Below are 20,809 nucleotides of genomic sequence, written 5' to 3'. Positions count from 1 at the left end.
ATATTTGTCGAACACTTTCTTTTTGGCATGCAGAAGTTCCCAGGCCAGGGATGAACCTGTCCAGCGGCTGCCACAAGGATGGATCCTGAACCCATTGAGCCACAGGGGAAGATAGCCTCAATATCTTATCACCTGGCCGGCATTCAGCAAGAATTTCACTAGCCTCCGTGTTCCTTCTTAGTCATTTTCCATCCAATGACCCCTACTCTGCTTGGCTATGAAGCTCCACCTGTCCTTGTGTTTGGAGTTGAGCCCAATCTCTCTCTCTATTGCAAAACCTCCACCGCAGTAGCCTCTCTTGGTCCTTACCATTTTTTTTTGTTTGTTTGTTTGTTTTGGTTTGGGTTTTTTTTGGTCTTTTTAGGGCCATACTCGCGGCACATGGAGGATCCCAGGCTAGGGGTCTAATTGGAGCTACAGGTGTCAGCCTACACCAGAGCCACAGCAAGGCCAGATCCGAGCCTCGTCTGCGACCTACACACCACAGCTCATGGCAACGCTGGATCCTTAACCCACTGAGCGAGGCCAGGGATTGAACCTACAATTTCATGGTTCCTAGTAAGATTCGTTTCCGCTGCTCCACGACGGGAACTCCAACAGGTATCATGAATATTTTTTTCTTTAACATGTGGATACCAAGTGAATGAGCATATTACTATATCGATTTATGGCTGTTGAAAGATGATATGGCTGGATGCTGGCTAAAGGAATCACATAGTCAGCTATAAGCTGACACTGGTAAATAAGTCAATTTATCAAGAGAGATGAATAGAAATACATAGTGAAGACAGAGAAACACATACAAAAAAACACATAGAGGAAGTTCCCTTGTGGCATAACAGGTTAAGGGTTTGTACCCACATGCAGTGTATACGGCCAAAAAACAAACCACTAGAGATGATAACTGCAGGTGTGTGATATGAAAGTTGATGGTGGCTCCAAGTAGATAATAATGAAGATCAATAGTTCTGAACCTAGGGTACACATTTAAGTCACCTGGAAGCTTTTCAAAACTCCACCTGCCAGGCCCCAACTGCACTGAGAGAACCAGGGCTGGGAGTAAGGCCAGGGTCTGGATTTTTAATAAGCCCACAGGTGCCTTGAAGCTTACCCTGCGCAGGCAGGCAGTAGGTGATGGGGAACTGGTGCAAGTGCAAGGAGATAAAGCCAGGAATCCAGGGGACAGAGCAGAGAGGAAAGTTTATCAGTTCAGGAAAAGGGCTCACACCTGGGTTAGAAGAGGAAGCCTAGAGATAGCCTTCCACAAGAGCGGTGGAAACAGGCAACGAGCCCCTTCCAAGCCCCATGGGAGGGAGGCGTGAAGTGCAGGCCGTCCTTTTGCCTGTCTGGAGCGGTGAGGGGCTGGTTCAAGGTCAGCAGGCATCCATGCCTGGAGGTTAGTGGGTTCCCCCACCTGGGCAGAATGAAGACTCTCTCCCCTTTCCCTCCCTTTAACCGCCTTCCCCACGCCCTCCTCCAACTTTGGGGAACCACAGAGTTTCCAGGGGCCAAACAGCCATTGTCCAGCGGTGGAGGACGAGTCCCCAGCCGGCCTGTCCCCTGGCTCGGTTGTTCTTAGTGTCACCAGGGTAGGGCAGAAGAGGAGAGGGGGCTAGAGAGATCAAGGTGACGGCCGGGGGCACAGAGATATCCAGGGCAAAAGAGGCCGAGCAATAGGGAGACAGAGGACCCAGGAGGCGAAAAGGATGTGAACGGACTAACGGAGAAAAAGAGGAACAAATAGGTCGGGGCGGAGGGTGGGGAGCGGGGGTTGGAGTGGCCGGCACAGGACGAGGAACCGAGAGAGGATAAAATCCCGGCGGGCTGCAGGGGACAGCCGCGAACAGCCTTGGGCAAGGTCTCCACCGCCCCGCCCCGCCCCGCCCCTCGCCCCGCCCCTCGCCCCGCCCCTCAGCGCGGCTCCTCCCCCGCGGCCCGCGCCCCGCCTTGCGCGCTCCGGCAGGCTCAGCGGCGGTGGCGGCGGTGGCGGCGGCTGGGACTGGCGCGCGTAGGGCCGGCGCACCGGCAGCAGGTGGGCGCGGTGCGGGCCGGCGGCGGCGGCGGCGGCGGCAGTGGGCCTGGAGGCTGTCGGGCGGCGCTCGGTTCGGGCGCAGCCGGCCTTGCGGAGCACCATGGACTTCAACATGAAGAAGCTGGCATCGGACGCGGGCATCTTCTTCACCCGGGCCGTGCAGGTGAGGCCGTGCGCCCTGGGCCCCGTGCGGCCGGCGGCGCCCCAGCAGCAGAGTCCGGGCCACGGGAGAAGGCCCTCGCGGCCGCCGCCCCTTCCCCGCTGCGGGGGTCGCCCTAGCCCCCCACCGCCCCTCCTCCTGCGCTGCCCAGTAGCGAGAAAGAGCCCGGGGCGGCCGGCCACACTGGCCGCACCCTCAGCGTGGCCCGGGGCCGGGGAATGAGCCGGACCTCGGCCCTGCTGCCTGGCGGGGAGGCGTCAGCCTCCACCATTTCGACCGGCCGGCCGGCTGGCCGGGTTATCCGCTGACCTGGTGTCTGTCTGCCCCGGCTCCGGTGGGGGCTCTTTTGAGGAGGGCAGAGGGCACCAGGCGGCCCTTGCCTTCCTGCCCTTGCTCAGCAGTGACTCTGATTCCCAGCAGGCGTTTGGAGGCCCGAGTTCCAGGCCCAAGGACTCGTGCACCCTCCCTGACCCCTTCTCTGAGCCTCACTGGTGCACCTGTGCAATGGGCTGGTGGTTCTGATTCCCTCAGGCCCCTTTTGCACGCTTGGCTAGTCAGTCCGGAAGCCAGAAAGGCTGGGATTATTTCCTTTCTGCTCCCTGGGAGGCCTGCTTCCTCTTATGTCCCTGGGCCTGGGGGGATGGGGAAAGGGCCAGGGTTTGGCTCCCATGCCCTCCTTGGGGGAAGCTGCGATGCTGAGATTAGAACAAGTCCTACCCACCTTGTTAGGGACAAAGAGAGAAACTAAGGCAGCTTTTCATGTAATGGCGAAGACCAGGAGTTAGCTGTGGGTGTGGCGTCCCCTCCTGTGACTTTGAGGTGGTGATGGGGGCTCCACCTCGCTGGGCCTCAGTTTTTCAATCTGAAAAATGGCCTTAGCAATCCCCCTACCCTCCCAGCATGGAGGTGTCCCTGTCCCAGGCACTCTGCATGGACGTGCACACGAAAGGTAAGTCACTCTTGGTGTAACGTGGTTAGCGTTGTACCCGTGCAGCACGTGACCTTGGGGCAAGTCACTTCTCTCGGAACCGCCGTGTCCCCTTCTGTCAATTGGGTGTCACACCATGTCTGCCTCCAAGGGTGACTGCAGTCGCAGCGTTCCGGGAACAGGTCCTGTTGTTTGTCCTTGGCCTGGTTGTTGGTTCTCTGGAAGAGCCCAGCCCGTGTGCCCATGTTTACTAGAAAGCACAGTATCCGTTGAGAATTAATGCCCTAGGGGGGGTTGCTGCTCCATGTTCTAAGCCCTGTGGGTGACCCCCACCCTACTGGGGATGCCAGGAGCCTGGAGCCCCTTGGCGAGTGCCAGTTCATCCAGAAGGCAAAAAATCTTCCCCACTGTTGGTATGGCAACCGCTTTATCTCCCACATCTGGTAAGAACCTGATCTGCCAGTTTCCTGCAACTGTGGGGCCCTAGCACCTGATCTGGCCAGGCCTGCAGAGCCTGGGGTATGTGGGGAGGCTTGGGCCCTGTGGCCTAAGGTTGCCTGGTGGGAGCAGGCCCAGTGGGTGGCCCATACTGGAGTGGGAGCGAGTGCCCAGGCCCCAGCCTCCAGGGTGGAGGAGGGAGCTGGGAGCTTTATAAATAGAGGCTTTCTCTGGCTCTGCACGCCCACCCCCTGCTGCTCCCATCTTGCAGGGAGCAGCCTCGGACTCCACAGGCATCAGCCTCTGAAGCGCTGGGCCCTTCCTTTTGGCGGGCATGGGGCAGGGTGGCTGCCAGAAAAGACAGGGCCTTGAAATGTGACCTGGGCCAGAGAGCACACTCAGGGCACTCTCCTGAGGCCAGTCCGCCCTGGGATAGGAGTCAGCCAGAAGGCATGGGGGCGGTTATTATCAACGCCTGGCAGCTCCTCTCTGTAGGTGCCACCTTGCCCGGTCCCAGGACATGCTGGGTGAGCGCTCAGCCCCTCCATGTACCAGGGGCACCTTTAAGAGCCTTACCTCACCCCCAGCTGGGGTGATAACAATTCGGAGGCAGGATCCCTTTGGCATGGGGGCTTCCAGGAGTGCTTCTCAGTCCTAGAGAGTCAAGAGAGGTTTGCGTATTTGGTCCAGATGATGGGAACAGCCTGGCTAAGGGCGCCCAGGCAGAAAAACCCAAGGTAGCTATGGGGGTGGGAGTGGGCGGTGCCAGTACTCATGCTCTTGGTAGTAATTGCAATGTTAGTTACAGAAGTGGAAGGAGAAATGATAATAAAAGCCAGGGAGCCTGTGGCATCGTCACCATCCGAGCCAGGCAAGCAGCCGTGGATGTGGGAGCCACGGCCAAGATGTCGGGCAAGCCCGGTTAGGACTTTGAGCCTCGGTGGATGTGTGATGCCAGGGACAAGTGGCCAGGTGGCACGGTGGGGAGTGCGGCCCTTAACCTTCGTAAGAAGCAAAAATGCCGAGGTGCACGCCGAGGGGGACCGATCGCCTACATCTTAGTGGCGATGCCGTCAGGGTCAGGAGGTCCCTGGCTGGTTCCTGAGAGCAGAAAAGGGACTGAGGGGGACCTTTAATTAATATGACAACCTCAGCTAACATTTATCAGGCCTCTACTGGGTGCTGAGCACAGAACGAAGCACGTGCCAAGTGCTCTGTGAGGTGGGGCCCGTCAGCCCCGTCCTCCGGGGGAAACACTCAGGACCAGAGAGGGGACTTGGCCTCCGAGCCTCAACATTCTCATCTGGAAAACGGTGCCAATGCCACCCTCTGAAGCAGCCGGGTGAGGCGAGGCCTGTTCACGGCCCGGCTCTTGGGGGGCCCCAGTTTGGGGAACGTGAGGAGGAAGCGGAGTCAGGAGGCCAGGAGCAGCGGGTTCCCAGGTGGGGAGCCACGGGCTCTAGCCCTGGCCCACCCAGCCCTGCCGAGAGAAACCGGAGCCCCCATGCATAATTGATGGCTGCTGAGCCGGAGCAGCCTGATGTGCCTGCAGCCAGGGCTGGCATCGGCCTCTGGATGACTCATCGCTGCCACGTCGGCTGGGAGGGGTCTCCAGAACCCCCAGCCCCTGATGACCAGACTCGCTCAGCCTCAGTGGCATCGTCTGTGAAATGGGACACTTGCCCGGCCTGAGCGCAGGGTCGGGCCACAGATGCAGTCAGCAGGGTCTCTTGTGGTCAGGACTGGCCTTCCTCCTGCAGGCCTTCACCCTTTTGCTATTGGCCTGTGTGACCTTCCCTCGGCTGGAGAAGGCCTTGGAGATCAGAGCGGCCAGGACGTGGGCCGGATTCTGGTTGTTCCTAGGGAGCCTACATGGCTCTGAAGGGGAAGCCCTGGCGCATCCTGGTCCCTTCCTGGCCTTGGGGCGGGGCTGCCGAGCTTTCTGGGCCCTGGGCAGTTGGCCCTGATGAGCCAGCGGGGTTCCCCATCCACTGCACCAGGTGACCGGAGGCCAGCCATGTGGGCATCCTCCCCCCACGCTCCCCTGCCTCCCGAGCCATCTCTGCCATCAGCTCCTAACAGCACCAGCACTTACACCGAACGCGGACTCCCTCCCAGACCCTAGGCTTCAGGTCTTAGCCACATCGTTTTTACTTCGTTCTCACAACCTATGAGGGAGATGCCATGCCCCGTTGTCCCCATTTTTCAGTTTAGGCAACTGATGCTCGGAGAGGCAAAGCCACTTGCCCAAGGGCACACAGTTTATGAGAACTGAGACTTGAATCCGGTCCCTCTGATTCTGGAACCCGGGCTCCCCCCACTCACTCCCCTGGCACTCCCTTCCCTGTGGCCCCCCAGCTCCCTGTGGACCCTCCTGATAAGCCGAGACCCCGTTCTGTGCCTTTTGTTCCCTGATCACTTACGTGCTACCAAGTGCGCTCCCTCAGAGTCAGCCTGGCCCCTTAAGGACGGGCTCCCAAGAGCTCCTTGCACCCTAAGTTGTCGGTCTGATTTTGTTCAGATGTTTGTCTGGGGGGAGAGGGGATCTGAGCCCCAAACTCCAGCCCAAGCACCTCCTTTCACAGAGGAACACACTGAGGCCCAGGCAGTTGTACTTTGACCAGGGTCACAGAGCAGGTCAGGGGCAGAGCAAGCTTCTTGACCGTGGGCCCTGAGTTCCAGCCAAGGGGCAGGGGTGGATGGCAGGGCAGGGGCGGTCCTCCCGGCCGCCCTCTGAGCCCTCCACCCCGGGTGCTTCCCCCACAGTTCACAGAGGAGAAATTTGGCCAGGCCGAGAAGACTGAGCTTGATGCCCACTTCGAGAACCTTCTGGCCCGGGCAGACAGCACCAAGAACTGGACAGAGAAAATCCTGAGGCAGACAGAGGTGCTGCTGCAGCCCAACCCCAGTAAGTGGACACGGCTGGTCCCGGGCGAGGGACAGGAAGCCATGGCAGGAGGCCTGGGCGGCAGAGGGGACTTGCTGTGGGGGTTAAAGGAAGCAGCAGCCTCGGTGTTGGGCTCCCCGGAGTGCTCTCTGGGGCAGCGGCAATGCTGAGTTGTGCACAGAGGAGGTGAAGAAATGCCTGGAAGTGAAAACACAATGGGGAGAAGAGGCAGGAGAAACGGGAGCCAGGCCACCAGAGAGAAGGCAGCAGGGCCCAGAGAGAGTGACACGCAAGCCCAGAGCACGCAGGTGCCGCTGCAGGAGAGCCTGTGGGACCCGGGCTGTCCCTGGGTCGGGAGGCTTGTCTGCCTGGCAGTCTGCTGTGAGCCTAGTGAGTGTGCCGAGAGCTTTCTGGCGCCTCTAGGGCCTTGGCCACATGTTATGCTCAGTAAGTCTGTATTGTAATGAGGGAGAAGCAGCGGGGCCTGGACTTCAGACCTGTCATTCAGCCGCTGTGTGTCCTCAGGCAGGCACTTCACGTCTCTGAGCCATGGCCTCCTCCTCTCTGGAGTGAAAGGTTCCAGAGGGTCAAGTGCTGGTCTCACAGGGTTGTAGTGGGCGTCAGCCGGAGAATGTTCTGGAAGTCACTCGGCTGGGCGCCCCTGTGGGGCAGGCCCTGGTCTGGGTCCGTTTCTGTCACCATGGCTCTCAGCCTTGGGCTTTGGCTGCTGTCTCCCAACAGGTGCCCGAGTGGAGGAGTTCCTGTATGAGAAGCTGGACAGGAAGGTGCCCTCACGGGTCACCAACGGGGAGCTGCTGGCTCAGTACATGGCAGAGGCGGCCAGCGAGCTGGGGCCCACCACTCCTTACGGTGAGCAGGTCCCCAGGGCGAGGTCAAGGGTCACGGTCGCCGGTGCTCACCTTCCTCCCACCTCACGTCTTTCCTTCCTTTGTCTGTTGTTGGTTTTAATTATCTAAATGCTACCTGTGTTCGTTCTCCTTGTAAAAAGCTCTGCTGTGTGACCTCAGGCAGGCACGTCACATCTCTGAGCTGTTGGAACCTTGTAAAAGTTCCCTTGCGTTGCAGCAAGTTAAGGCTCCAGCGTTGTCACCGCAGCGGCTCGGGTTGCTGCTGTGGCGCAGGTTCGATCCCTGGCCTGGGAAGTAACATACGCGTCAGACGTAGCCAAAGGAAAAAAAAACCTGACTCCATGAAGACAAAAATAGAGTAAATAACAGAAGCCTCCCTTGACTGGTTTTGGTTTGTGTGTATTTATTAATGGGATCAGAATGTGTGTACTATTCTGCAACTTGATTTTTTAATTTTAATTTTAATTTAATTTTTTTTTTTTTATTTAGGGCTGCATCCTTAGCATATGGAAGTTCCCAGCTACAGCTGCTGGCCTACATACACCACAGCCACAGCAACTCGGGATCCAGACCACATCTGGGACCTACACCACAGCTCATGGCAACGCTGCATCCTTAACCCGGCTGATGAGGCCAGGGATTGAACCCCCAACCTCATGGATACTAGTCAGGTTCATAACCCACTGTGCCGCAACAGGAACTCCATTCTCTGTTTATATGCCTGACTTCCTAGGGGTTGCATGTGTTAGTGTCAGCCAATGATGAATCAGAGATTGTGCTCAAACATCCTGCATCGTGAGTGGGCTGGGAACACCCTCAAAGTTCAGGCAGTTTACGTGTCTGCCCCGTTTTCACTTTGTGAGTGTGCAAAGCCTCCCTCTTAGACAAGGATGCATTGAGAGCTGGGGTTCTCTTCCACCTCTCCCAGGCGTGCTAGACCCACACGTGGCCTTCCAGACCACCAGAGAGATCTGGAGTTTATCAAGGTCCCCTAGGGCTGTCTCCTTTTCCAGGGCTCCTGTTAAATTTCTGGCAGGTCTGTTGCTTGTTGCAACTTCATGCAGCGGTGATGTTGGCCTTCTTCCTGGTAATTTGCCGTTGTGCTCTCTGTTGTTTGCAATTGCATCCCCCTGGATTTTTCCATGTTCCAGCCCAAGTCAAGTCAGCAGCCTCAGGGCTTGCCCCGCCCTGCAAGAGCCGCAGCATCACAGAGCTTTGGCACCCCGGGATCGAAAGCCACAGACTCCATTGTTTTTAGGGAGGTCCAGTAAGTGCTTCAGTAAGTGCTTCTCAATGTGTTCTTTGCCTTTGGTCAGTTTCCAGAGTCTGGAAATGAATTTTTTTTTTTTTTTTTTTTTTTTTTTGTCTTTGCCTTTTCTAGGGCCACACTAGCGGCATATGAAGGTTCCCAGGCTCAGGGTCTAATCGGAGCTGTAGCTGCCAAGCCTACACCACAGCCACAGCAACACGGGATCCGAGCCGTGTCTACCACCTACACCACAGCTCATGACAACGTCGGATCCTTAACCCGCTGAGCGAGGCCAGGGATCGAACCCGAAACCTCATGGTTCCTAGTTGGATTCGTTTCTGCTGCGCCACGATGGGACCTCCTATTTTTTATTTTGTTAATCTTTAAAGTGTTTTTATTGAAATACGGTTGATTTACAATGTTGTTTTAATTTCTGCTGTACAGCAAAGCGTTTCGGTTATGCATATTTCCATGCTTTTTTTTATATTCTTTTCCGTTCCGGCTTATCATAGAATATTGAATTTCATTCCCTGTCCCGTACAGTGGGTCTTTGTTGTTTATCTGTTCTGTATACAGTAGCTGGCATCTGCTAACCCCAGATTCGCACTCCACCCTTCCCCTCCCCCCCTCCCCCTTGGCAACCACAAGTCTGTTCTCTGTCTTTCGGTCTGTTTCTTTTTCATAAAGGTTCATTTGGGAGTTCCTGCTGTGGCGTGACAGGATCGATGGTGTCTCTGCAGCAGCAGGGATGTGACTCAGTCCCTGGCCCAGCACAGTGGGTTAAGGATCTGGTACTGTGGTGTAGGTCGCAACTCTGGCTTGGAGTTGACCCCTGCCTGGCTCAGGAACTCCAGTATGCCTTGGGGTGGCCAAAAAGAAAAAGGTTCATTTCTGCCATGTTTTATTTATTTATTTAGTCTTTCGAGGGCCACCTCCGTGGCATATGGAGGTTCCCAGGCGAGGGGTCCAATCAGAGCTGTACCTGCCAGCCTACACCACAGCCACAGCAACGCCAGATCCGAGCCACGTTTGTGACCTACACCAGAGCCCATGGCAACGTCGAGTCCCCAACCCACTGAACGAGACCAGGGATCGAACCCGCATCCTTATGGATACTAGTCAGATTCGTTTCTGCTGAGCCATGACGGGAACACCATCTGTGCGGTATTTTAGATTCCACATGTAAGTGATATCATATTTGTCTTTCTCTTTCTAACTTACTTCACTTAGTATAAGAATCTCTAGGTCTATCCATGCTGCTGCAAAATGGCATTAATTCAGTTTTTCTATGGTTGAGTAGTATGCCATTGCGTATATGTACTGCATTGTGGTTTTTGTTTGTTTGTTTTTTTGGGGGGGCCACACCTGCGGCCTATGGAGGTTCCCAGACTGAGGGTTGAATTGGAGCTGCAGCTGCCAGCCTACACCTCAGCCATAGATAGGAACGTGGAATCTGAGCTGCGTCTTCGGCCTACACCACAGCTCATGGCCACCCATGGAGCGAGGCCAGGGATCAAACCCGTATCCTCGTGGATACGAGTTGGGTTTGTTTCCCCTGAGCCAGAACGGGAACTCCAGTGCCCCACTGTCTTCATCCACTCAGCTGGCGGAGGACATTGGGTTCTTTCCATGTCTTGACTATCGTGAATAGTGCTGCTGTGAACTGGGGGGAGGGGGCGGCATGTATCTTTTTGAATTATATTTTTGTCTGCATATATGTCCAGAAGTGGGATTGCTGGATCATGTGGCAGCTCTGTTTTTAGCGTTTTGGGGGGAAGCTCCATACTGTTTTCCCTAGTGGCTGTACCCGTTTACATTCCCAGCAGCACTGCAGGAGGGTTCCCTTTTCTCCGCATCCTCTCCAGCATTTGTTATTCGTAGACTTCAGTGATGGCCATTCTGATCGGGCGTGAAGCGGTACCTCATTGTAGGCTTGATAAGGATTCCTCTAATAATGAACAGTGTCGAGCATCTTGTCACGTACCTCTTGGCCTCCTGTGTGTCTTTGGAGAAATGTCCACTTATGTCTTCCTCCCATTTTTCCGTTGGGTTGTTGTTTTTTTGTCCTCGACTTGCACAAGCTGTTTGTGTATTTGAGAAACGAATCCCTTCCGGGTAGCATCATTGTTATTATGATTTGGTCTTTGGGGCTGCACCACCCACGGCACATGGACGTTCCCAGGCCAGGGGTTGAATCGGAGCTGTAGCCACCAGCCTACACCACAACCACAACGCTGTGGGATCCGAGCCGCAACTGCAACCTACACCACAGCTCACAGCAACGCTGGATCCGTAACCCACTGAGCAAGGCCAGGGATCGAACCTGCATCCCCATGGATGCCAGTCAGATTCGTCTCTGCTGAGCCATGTTGGGAGCTCCTGTTGGGAGCCTTATTTGCAAATAATCTCTCCCAGTCCATTGGTTGTCTTTTCATTTTGTGTGTGGTTTCAAAACAAAACGAAAGCTTATGCAAAAGTGTGTAAGTTTGATTAGATCCCATTTGCTTATTTTTGCTTTAATTTCTGTTGCCTTGGGAGACCGACCTAAGAAAACATTGGTACAATTTATGTCAGAGACTATTTCGCCCATGTTTTCTTCTAGGAATTTATGGTGTCCTGTCTTTAAGCTGCTTTGTGTTTATTTTTGTGTGTGGTGTGAGGGTGTGTTGACGTGTTCTAACGTCATGGATTTGCATGTGGCTGTCCAACTTTCCCAGCACCCCTTGCCCATTGTGTGCTCTTGCCTCCACTGTCAAAGATTAACTGACCATAGGTGTATAGGTTTATTTCTGGGCTGTCTGTCCTGTTTCTTTGATCCCTTTGTCTGGTTTTGTGCCATACCATGCTGTTTTGATTACTTTAGCTTTGTAGTGTTGTCTGAAGTCCGGGAAGTTTATTATGCCTCCAGCATTATTCTTTTTCCTCAGGATTACTTTGGCAATTTGGTTCCCTGTAAATTTTAGGATTATTTGTTCTAGTTCTATGAAAAATGTCATAGGTAATTTGATAGGAATCACATTAAATCTGTATATTGCTTCAGGTAGTATGGCCCTTTTAACTATATTAATTCTTCTAATCCAATGCCACGGGATAGCTTTCCATTTCTCTGAATCAGCTTTCTTTTTTCCCCCACAGTCATGGCACAAGGAAGTTCCTGGGCCAGGAATCGAACCCATGCCACAGCAATGAGCCCACGCCATGACAATGTCAGAGCTTTAACTCGCTAGGCCACTGGGGAACTCCCTGAATCATCTCCATTTCCTTTATTAATGTTTTAAAGTTCTCAGCATGAACGTCTTTCACCTCCTTCACCAGGTTTATCCCTAAGTGTTTTGTTTGTTTGTTTGTTTGTTTTTTGGTATGATTTTATTTTTATTTTATTTTATTATTATTATTATTTTTTTTTGTCTTTTTGCTATTTCTTGGGCCGCTCCCGTGGCATATGGAGGTTCCCAGGCTAGGGGTCGAATCGGAGCTGTAGCCACCAGCCTACGCCAGAGCCACAGCAATGTGGGATCCGAGCCGCGTCTGCAACCTACACCACAGCTCACGGCAACGCCAGATCGTTAACCCACTGAGCAAGGGCAGGAACCGAACCCGCAACCTCATGGTTCCTAGTCGGATTCGTTAACCACTGCGCCACGATGGGAACTCCTTTTGGTATGATTTTAAAAGGTATTGCTTATTCACATTCCCTTTCTGACATTTTATTGTTGGTGCAAAAAATAATGCTACCAATTTCTTTTATGTTAATCTTATATCTTGCTACCTTGCTGAGTTTATCAGTTCTAATAGTTTTCATGTGAAGTCTTTAGAGTTTTCTATATAAAGTATCATGTCTTGTGCCTGTAACGACAGTTTTACCTCTTCCCTTCGAATTGGATACCTTTTATTTCTTTTTCTTGTCTGATTGCTGTGGCATGGACTGCCAGTATTATGTTGAAGAGAAGTGGTGAGAATGAGTATCCTGTCTTCTTCCAGATTTGTGTTTTGGCCGCATGCATGGCATACGAAAGTTCCCAGGCCAGGGACCAAACCTGAGCCGCAGTTGTGACCAGTGCCAAAGCTATGGTAATGCCAGGTCCTTAACCCATGGCACCACAGGGAAACCTCAGTCTTCTTCCAGATTTTAGTGGGAAGGCTTTCAGCTTGTCAATGTTGAGGATTATATTGGCTGTGGGTTGTGTCATAAATAGCTTTTATTATGTTGAGATAGAGTCCCTCTGTACCTACTTTGGTAAGAGGTTTTTCGTGAGTGGATTTTTTTTTTCCTTTTTTTGCCACACCTGTGTGTCACATGGAAGTTCTCAGGCCAGGGGTCAAATCCAAGCCACGTCTGCAACCTACACCACAGCTTGGCAATGCTGGATGCTTAACCCACTGCCAGGGATTAAACTGGTAACACCACAGAGATGAGCTGGATCATTAACCCACTGTGCCACAGTGGGAACTCCCTGGATGTTGAATTTTGTCAAATGCTTTTTCTGCATCTGTTGAGATGATCGTGTGGCTTTTGTCTTTTCTTTAGTCGATGTGAGGTATCACATTGATCGATTTGCATATGTCGAACCATCTTTGTGAACTTGGGATACATCTCACTGGGTCGTGGTGTCTGATCTATTTTTATGTGTGGTTGGATTCAGCTTGCTAATATTTTGTTGAGTTTTGGGGTTTTGGGGTTTTTATTTTTTTGCATTTTAGGGCCACATTTGTGGCATATGGAGGTTCCCAGGTGAAGGGTCGAATCGGAGCTGCAGCTGCCAGCCTACACCACAGCCACAGCAATGCCAGACCCAAGCAGCATCTGTGACCTACACCATAGCTCACGGCAATGCCAGATCCCTAACCCACTGAGCGAGGCCAATGATCAAACCTGCATCCTCATGGGTACTAGTCAGGTTCATAACCTGCTGAGCCACAATGGGAACTCGGAGAATTTTTGTATTTATATTCATCAAAGCTATTGGCCGGTCATTTTCTCTTTTGGTCGCATCTCTGTCTGGTTTTGGTGTCAAGGTGATGGTGGCTTCGTAGCCTGTCAGGTGTCCCCCTGTTATTTGTCAGTTCCCAATCAATGGGTGTGTCGATAGGTAGCGTTTCCACATGTTTCCAGGCCAGCCATTCTGCTCGTGCCTCTTGGGACGTCTCTGTCTGATCTGTCCCCTACTTCCTGGGGTCACAGCGGCCAGAGTGCCACCCTCCTCTTCACCCTTCCCTCTGTCCCTCAGGGAAGACGCTGATCAAGGTGGCAGAAGCGGAGAAGCGCCTGGGAGCCGCGGAGAGGGACTTTATCCACACGGCCTCCATCAATTTCCTCACGCCCCTGCGCAACTTCCTGGAAGGGGACTGGAAGACCATTTCGGTGAGCGGCCTTGCTGGTGACCCTGGCGGCCCTCTCCTCAGCGCCGCCGAGCCCGGGCTCTCCTCCCGTGCTGGGCCCTTGCCCTCCTGCGGCCTCCCCTGTTGTGGCCCGGGGGCACCGAGGGGCCTGGCGTGATCAACTCCCCTGTCCGGGCCTGTTCTCCTGTGTCGACCAGACGGCCCTGTGGCCATCGCCATCCCGCTCCGGCCAGGGGCCTCCCAGGGCTGCCCAGCGTCTCCCTGATCCCCGTTCTCGCCCCCGCAGAAGGAGAGGCGGCTCCTCCAGAACCGACGTCTGGACTTGGATGCCTGCAAGGCGCGGCTGAAGAAGGCCAAGGCCGCGGAAGCCAAAGCCACGGTAGGTGTCCTGCTGGCCCTCTGCCCCCTGGCCCTGGTTGGAGCCAAGGAGGAGTTGAAGGGACCTGGTGTTCGGCATGGCCTCCCCCCCCTGCCCCGTCCCTGCCTGGAGAGGCCTGGCTGGGGGGGCGCTGCTCCGGGCCGACTGCTGCAGGCCGCGCCTCTCTGCCCCCACCCCCAGCGGGACCCTGGTGGCCCAGACCTCTGGGGGCCGGGATACTGATGGGGTGGGTGGACCAGCAGGGCCCCGATCTGGGCACAGGGCAGCCCACGGCCTCCCCAGGCAGACAGCCGGTCGGCTTCTTGCATGCCCTGCCCTCCTGAGTGCTCGGCTCTGCCCGGGCATGGCTGCCCTTACTAACTGCCCCACGCTGCGCCAGCGCTCCGGCGGGGCGGGGAGCCCCGGAGCTGGATCGCCTCCCCCCCTTCGCCCTTCAGGGAGGCCCCGACCCCGGCTGGAGCTTGGGCCCCTCCTGCCTCCCCTTCACTCTTGGCCCCCGCGGGCCCGTTCAGCCTGGGACGACTGGACTAGGGCCAGGCCAGGCCTGAGAGGGCTGGGCCCGCAGGTGGCCAGGTTGCTAGGGGTGCAGGGGCCTCAAGGCCACCTCACACCCTGGGGAGGGAGTCGCTAGGTCAGATCCAGGCCGTGCCAGGGAAACTGGCTCCTGTGCCCACCCAGGACCTCGGCCCAGGAAGGCCAGGCCCAGCCTGGGCTCCCAGCTGCCCTGGAGTCCCAGTCCCAAGCCTCCCCATGTTCCCCTCCCACAGTGTGGCCTCCTGGGGCCATGGAACCTGGGCACTGCCTCTGGCCAGAGCCACGGGCAAGGTCTCAGCTCATCCGCTTGTGTGGGATCCAGATGGGAGGCAGGGGCTCAGCCACTGGAGTCTTGTTTGGGGTTCAGTAGGAGGACCCATGGCATCAAGTCACCTGGACAGGACAGTCTCCCGTCACTCAGGGCCAGGCCGCCTCCGGAGTACCTGGGCCGGAGCAAGCGCTCCCCGCCTTGGCCGGGCCGGGTGCTCTTCCTTAGTCAGTGGAGCGGCGCCACGCCTTCCCTAGTCTGGGCTGCGCCGGGACACCCCCGCTGAGCGGGGCCCCGGCAGCCCGGGTGCGGCATCCCGGTGGACTCAGGCCCTGCAGTGCGCCCCCCACCCCCCCAGACACCCGCACCCTCGGATCAGGACCCCTTCCCGAGGGCAGGGTCTTGTGCGTCCCCTCCTGCCGGGGCCTGGGGGACCTGTTCCCGCCTGCGCTGTGGACTCACTAACTCTTTGTTTTTGTTCCTTTCCGTCCTGCTTTGGGTAACTTGGCTCAGTGTGAGGGAGATGTGAGTATCCCTGTCCCCGTGCTGTGCTGCTCCGGGGTGGCCCGGCTCGGCCTCGGCCCGCGCTGCCGGGCAGGGGACGTCCTCGGGGCGGTTTGCAAGCAGCTGGTCTCCCCTCCAGAGCCTCTACCACGGGTAGCCTCTGGCCTGGGGGGATGCCGGGCCTTGGAGCCTGTGAGTCAGCTTTTTGCAAATGTTGACAGCCTGTCACTCTGTCCATCCATGCATCCGTCTGTCCATCCTCGTTGTGTGGGGCGGGGCTGGTCCTTGCGCAGGAGTGAGAGCCGTGGTGTGCGGACAGTCTGGATGGAGCGCGCGGGGGTCGGGCGGGCTTTGTCTGGAGGACGGTGGGTCTACCTGGGGCATCTGTGTGAGACTGGGGCCCTGACCTCGGGGCCAGGGACAGACCTGGTCTCTGGCTTGCCTGGAGGTAAGGGTTGTGACTGCCGCAGGCTGTCTCCTGGTGGCCTCGGCTCTCCCGGGCTCCCCAGCGTGTCCACCCACTTGGCCTTGGTCTCCGAGTCCCTAAACCCGCCTCCTCTCCAGGTGGTTGGCGGCGGCCGTGGGGAGCGGGGGCTCCATCCATACTGTACTTGTCTGTGGCCTCCCGTCCCTGGGGCCGGGGGCTCCTGGCATCTCCCTGGGGGAGACTCTGGGGCGGCCTCCAGGCCCTGGCCCAGCGTGACCCCTTTCCCCGTGAACTCTGTTCCCCGCCAGACGGTGCCTGACTTTCAGGAGACTAGACCGCGTAATTACATTCTCTCGGCCAGCGCCTCGGCGGTAAGCGCCCCGCCCCACCCCGCTTCCCACCCTCAGACAGAGGTCCCGAGAGGCCCGGGGAGGGCTGCAGCCCCGCCGCGGTCCGCCCGCCTGTCCCCTGGCCCTGTGCCCACGAAGGGCGAAGGTGAGAGCGGCCCGCTGCACGGACCAGCGCGGGGGACCTAGGGCAGCAGCGGCCCCATCGCCTGGGGGCCTGGGGGCCTGCCTGCCCGGCCCCCGCCCAGAGGAGGCACCCCTGGCCTTGAGCGCCTGGCCTTCCCCGAGGTCACAGACCCCTAGACGGGGGACAAGGACAGCGCTGTCCCTCCAGCCGCCTCTGGGGCACCTCTGCAGGTGTCGTGGAAGAGCTCGGAGGCCTGAGAAGGCTCTGGGAGGGCAGGCGGAGGAGCAGCCTGGGCCAAGGCCCTGCGGTTGGAGAACGGGGTGTGTCCTGCAGGGGTGGGGGGGGAGACTTCGGAGGCCTCGGGGTCTCTTCTCCCCACAGCCCTGTTGAGATCTGTGCTCTTAGCTGTCGAGTTGGGGAAACAGGTCCATCATCACACCTGTCGAAGCCTCCGCTCTGCCTTTTCCTGCCTCTCTCTCTCGGTCCCCCCTGCCCACCCCTCCCCGCGTGGGTGACCTCCTCCATCTGTCACCAGCATGTTGCCATGTGCCGTCATTTGTCCTGGGGGCGTGAACCAGAGTTTAGGGCACCGGCCCCGGTGGCTGGGTCGCTCCTGGACACATGGAGCTTGCTTCCCGTGTCGTGATTTTCTGGAAGGCACTGAGGGGGGCCTCTCTGTCCCCAGTCCACAGGGCTGGCCTTGTGTGCTTTCTGCATTTCGTCTTAGAGTCCCGTCTTAGGGTAGATGTCCCGCAGCGGGCAGGAGAAGCGGGTCTCCTAAGCCGTGGTGGGGGGCGGGGGTCTCTCTTCCTTAGACTCTGGATGACACTTCCTGCCCCCCTTCCTGGGCCGAGTGGAAGGAGAGATATCCTGAAGGGTGGAGGCTGCCCTGTTTTTTTCTTTTGCCATTGAACCCCAGTGTGACTCGGGCGCGAGGCTGCCTTTCTCTACCGGAGGACAGAAAGGTTCAGTGACTGGCCCAGGGTCACTCGGTCCTGCCTCCCAGCCCGCCAGCCTTTGCCTTGAGACCTTAGCCTTGAGACCCCAGTCGGAGCCTGGGGGCGTGCACTGTAGGAGAAACCCAAGCAGGACTTCCCAGCTGGCTGTCCCCCTCCCCGCATGTGGCATGTGGGACTGGATAGATGGGGACGTCGGTGCCCTCCCCGCCCCCCTACCAGGCCTCACCCCAGCCTCAGCTCCTTGTCGGGTCGTGGGGAGGGAGTTGGGAAGAGTGCGGGTGAGAAGGGTTTGGGGTCTCAGTCCGCTGGGCAGGCACGGGCTCTGGGGTTCAGCATCCTCCCCTCCCCGCCCCTCCCCTGCTGACCGGTGCCCCCCTCCCTCCCCCGCTGACCGGCCCTGTGTGGTCTCTGCAGCTCTGGAACGACGAGGTGGACAAGGTGAGTCAGGGGGTGGGGAAGGGGGTGCGGGCACCTGTTGCCATCGGGGGCGGGACGGTTTCCAGTTCTGGGCTCTGCCCCCCTGCGGGCCCGTGGCAGGCCTGTCACTTCCCACCTGCCCTGTAGCGTAAGGTGGGCCCTCTGGAGGCCACGGTTGGTTGGGTTTGCAGATGGGCAAGTGAATGAGTGTGAAAGGCCCAGACAGAGTCCCCCAAGCTGGCTGCTCGGCCGAGAACTGGCCCCCGGGGGCTCCTCGTGGGGCTGTCGCTGCTCCAGGGGTCAGGGCTCCAGGTGGGAGGTGAGGTCTGCCCCAGAAAGGAAGAGGGGGCCGGTCCTGGGCAGGCCTCCGGGGCGTGGGGGAAGGCGGCTGGGGGGGAGGCTGGGGGCCCCCCTCTCTCTGGTGCTCATCCTCCGCTGTCCCCAGGCCGAGCAGGAGCTCCGAGTGGCCCAGACAGAGTTTGACCGGCAGGCCGAAGTGACCCGTCTCCTGCTGGAGGGCATCAGTAGCACTCACGTGAGTCCTGCCCCATCTCCTCCTCCTGTCCCCCACATCCTCTTGTCGCCTCTCATGTCCCCACTCAACTAGTCCACACCGGGGCAGCGAGCGCCCCTGGATCTCAGAGGCAGCTGGGCAAGGGCCGCCTGAGCCCCTGCTGTAAGGGCAGGATTTGGCCTCGACAGAGCAAGTCCCAAAGGGTGGGGACCTCCAACCCTCAAGAGCAAGAGGCTCGAGCCGAGGGACGGCCGGGGTGGGATGTTGGGTGCCCTGGCAGCCATCGGCCGTGGGCCTCCTCCCCGCAGGTGAACCACCTTCGCTGCCTCCACGAGTTCGTCGAGTCTCAGACAACTTACTATGCCCAGTGCTACCGCCACATGCTGGACCTACAGAAGCAGCTGGGCAGGTGCCCGCCCGGGACCCTGGCTCCCGTCCCCGACCGCCCCGAGCTCAGAAAGGCCTGTGCCACACGGGGCGGGTGGAGGGCTGCTGACCGGTGAGGCTGCTCACCCTTCCCGGGGCCCAGGCAGCTGTCAGGACGCCCGTGAGGGAGCTGGCCCCGGGGGCCTCTGGGTGCGCTTTCTGGCAAATGTGGGGGGGATGGCGTGGGGTGCAGGGGTGGCAGGAACGGCGGGGGCGTCTCACTCTTCCCCTTGCTTGCTTCTCTCTCTTCATGCTGCCAGCTCCCAGGGAGCCATGTAAGTAGCAGGGTCGCCTCGCCTCCGCAGCCCTGGGCCCAGCTGGCGTTTTGTGGGGCGCAGGAGGCTCCCACTGGGACATGGCTTCCGGCTGCTGAGAGGTACCCCCCGCTCTCCTCTCCAGATTTCCAGGCACCTTCGTGGGCACCACCGAGCCCGCCTCCCCGCCCCTCAGCAGCACCTCACCCACCACCACAGCTGCCACCATGCCCGTAGGGCCCTCGGGGGCTGGCCTGGCCCCTCCTGGGGAGGCCGCTCTCCGCCTGGAAGAGGTGGCTCCTCCCGCCAGCGGCACCCGGAAGGCCCGGGTGCTCTACGACTACGAGGCGGCCGACAGCAGTGAGCTGGCCCTGCTGGCTGACGAGGTGGGCCTGGGTGCCACCCGGGGGTGGTAGAGGGCTGGCTTAGGAGCACCAGGGAAGCGCCGCTGGGGCCTTGGGCCTGCAGACGCTGCAGCACCAGCTTCAAGTCTCCAGGGCCGGGCGTAGAGCCAGGACGGGCCACGAGAGCAGGGGTGGCTCTGGCTCTGAGGATGCCGCCTCCATAGTCTCAGCGCAGGGCAGCCAGGGGGAGCTCCGGCCCCTGGAGGTCGCAGGTCGGGGGCCAGTTCTGCCCTGGCCAGGGCCTGACGCTCCTGCTCTGCCCTCCTCCTCAGCTCATCACTGTCTACAGCCTGCCCGGCATGGACCCCGACTGGCTCATTGGCGAGAGAGGCAACAAGAAGGGCAAGGTCCCTGTCACCTACTTGGAACTGCTCAGCTAAGCGGGCCTCCTCCTGGGCCTGCCCTTTCTGGCCTGGGCAGGAGAGGACGGGTGCGACCCCGCCACTTGTCTCGTCTGTTGGTGACCCAGCTGCTCAGGGTGGGGAGAGCTACCCCACCCCGTCCCGCCCCCGGGCGTCTGGCTGCGAGGGGCCCCAGAGGCTGAATGATCCCGGCCCCTCCCCCAGCCCTGCTTCTGACCTGGTTCCAGAGCCCCCCCAACCTGCCTGCGTCCCTGAGCGCCCCAGCCTGGCCGGCTCCTGCTGAGGAGGGGGTGCTGGCTGCAGCAGCGGCGGCCCTCAGCTCCCAGGCCCCCGGGGTTCCGTGCAGACGGCCTGAGGAAGCCGTGGGGTGCGGGCTTGGCAAGACAGCGCCTGCCTTTTCGTTGCCAAAAGCAGCCGAGGGGGAAAGGCAGGCAGGTAGGTCTGTGGGCAGCAGGCCCGGGGAGCGGGTGCTGTCCCCTCTGGCTGAGCCCGGGCAGAGGGGAGCCCTGCTGGAGAGGCGGGGCTGGGCCGCAGCGGCATCTCCCCGGTGCTACCCTCCCCGCCCAGCGCAAGCCAAGTGTGGCGGCTGCAGCCTGCCCCTCTCTGCACTCACTTTTTAACTGATCTTTTTACTCTGCTTTCTGCTTGCTCTCTAGCCAGTGACGCATAATAAACCATCCTCCGTGTGCACCTTGCCTGGGCTCCAGTGGGTCACGGGCCTCACAGGCAGGGAAGGAAGGAGGAGATGTCACATGTGCTGGGTGGCAAGGGGACAAACAGGACAAGCCGCATGCCTGCTGCGGCCCCTCCTGAAGCTCTAGCTCGGAGGGGAGGGGGCCCTAGAGCAGCAAGTGTGTCGTCCCAGCCCACCCACCTCCCCTTGCGGCTCAGGGGGTGCTTTTTCCTCGCTGAAGCTACATAATAAGAGTCATGCGGACGTTTTATTCCTAAGACAGACTTAAATTCGGGCTGAGTGGAGCGGAC

The 20,809-nt window shown here is 58.4% G+C and overlaps 1 protein-coding gene across 9 annotated transcripts; it reads left to right on the top strand.

Annotated features, from left to right (window-relative positions):
* Positions 1 to 1,997: 1,997 nt before the first annotated feature.
* On the top strand, positions 1,998 to 20,515 carry SH3GLB2 (SH3 domain containing GRB2 like, endophilin B2). 9 transcript variants are annotated; one of them, XM_084998079.1, is made up of 13 exons: positions 1,998 to 2,195; positions 6,325 to 6,466; positions 7,187 to 7,315; positions 13,792 to 13,925; positions 14,190 to 14,282; positions 16,324 to 16,386; positions 17,305 to 17,454; positions 17,863 to 17,886; positions 18,311 to 18,400; positions 18,688 to 18,788; positions 19,066 to 19,080; positions 19,205 to 19,445; positions 19,736 to 20,515. In XM_084998079.1, exons 1-13 carry the CDS (start codon positions 2,133 to 2,135, stop codon positions 19,841 to 19,843), a joined length of 1,353 nt encoding a protein of 450 aa, XP_084854205.1. In that variant the 5' UTR covers positions 1,998 to 2,132; the 3' UTR covers positions 19,844 to 20,515. The 9 variants fall into 9 exon arrangements, with proteins under 9 accessions (XP_084854205.1, XP_005660567.1, XP_084854210.1 ...); XM_005660510.4 differs by lacking the exon at positions 17,305 to 17,454; XM_084998084.1 differs by lacking the exon at positions 19,066 to 19,080.
* The last annotated feature ends 294 nt before the right edge of the window (positions 20,516 to 20,809 follow it).

The sequence above is a fragment of the Sus scrofa genome, chromosome 1 (genome assembly GCF_054392235.1).
Source record: "Sus scrofa isolate SSC_HxYL_T2T_F1_AM1 chromosome 1, Sscrofa_HxYL_maternal_Yorkshire_Landrace_v2.0, whole genome shotgun sequence".
Classification (NCBI taxonomy): domain Eukaryota; kingdom Metazoa; phylum Chordata; class Mammalia; order Artiodactyla; family Suidae; genus Sus; species Sus scrofa.
Note: the sequence above shows the minus strand (reverse complement) of the source record. Positions and strands in the feature narration are given on the sequence as shown.

What these genes read in the sequence shown, in the direction of transcription:
- SH3GLB2 (XM_021069864.2), top strand. Translation starts at nt 2,133, where the DNA reads ATGGACTTCAACATGAAGAAGCTGGCATCGGACGCGGGCATCTTCTTC. An exon ending in CTCTACCGGAGGACAGAAAG is followed by an intron (nt 17,455 to 17,862) that starts GTTCAGTGACTG and finishes TGGTCTCTGCAG; the next exon opens with CTCTGGAACGACGAGGTGGA. An exon ending in GGAACGACGAGGTGGACAAG is followed by an intron (nt 17,887 to 18,310) that starts GTGAGTCAGGGG and finishes CGCTGTCCCCAG; the next exon opens with GCCGAGCAGGAGCTCCGAGT.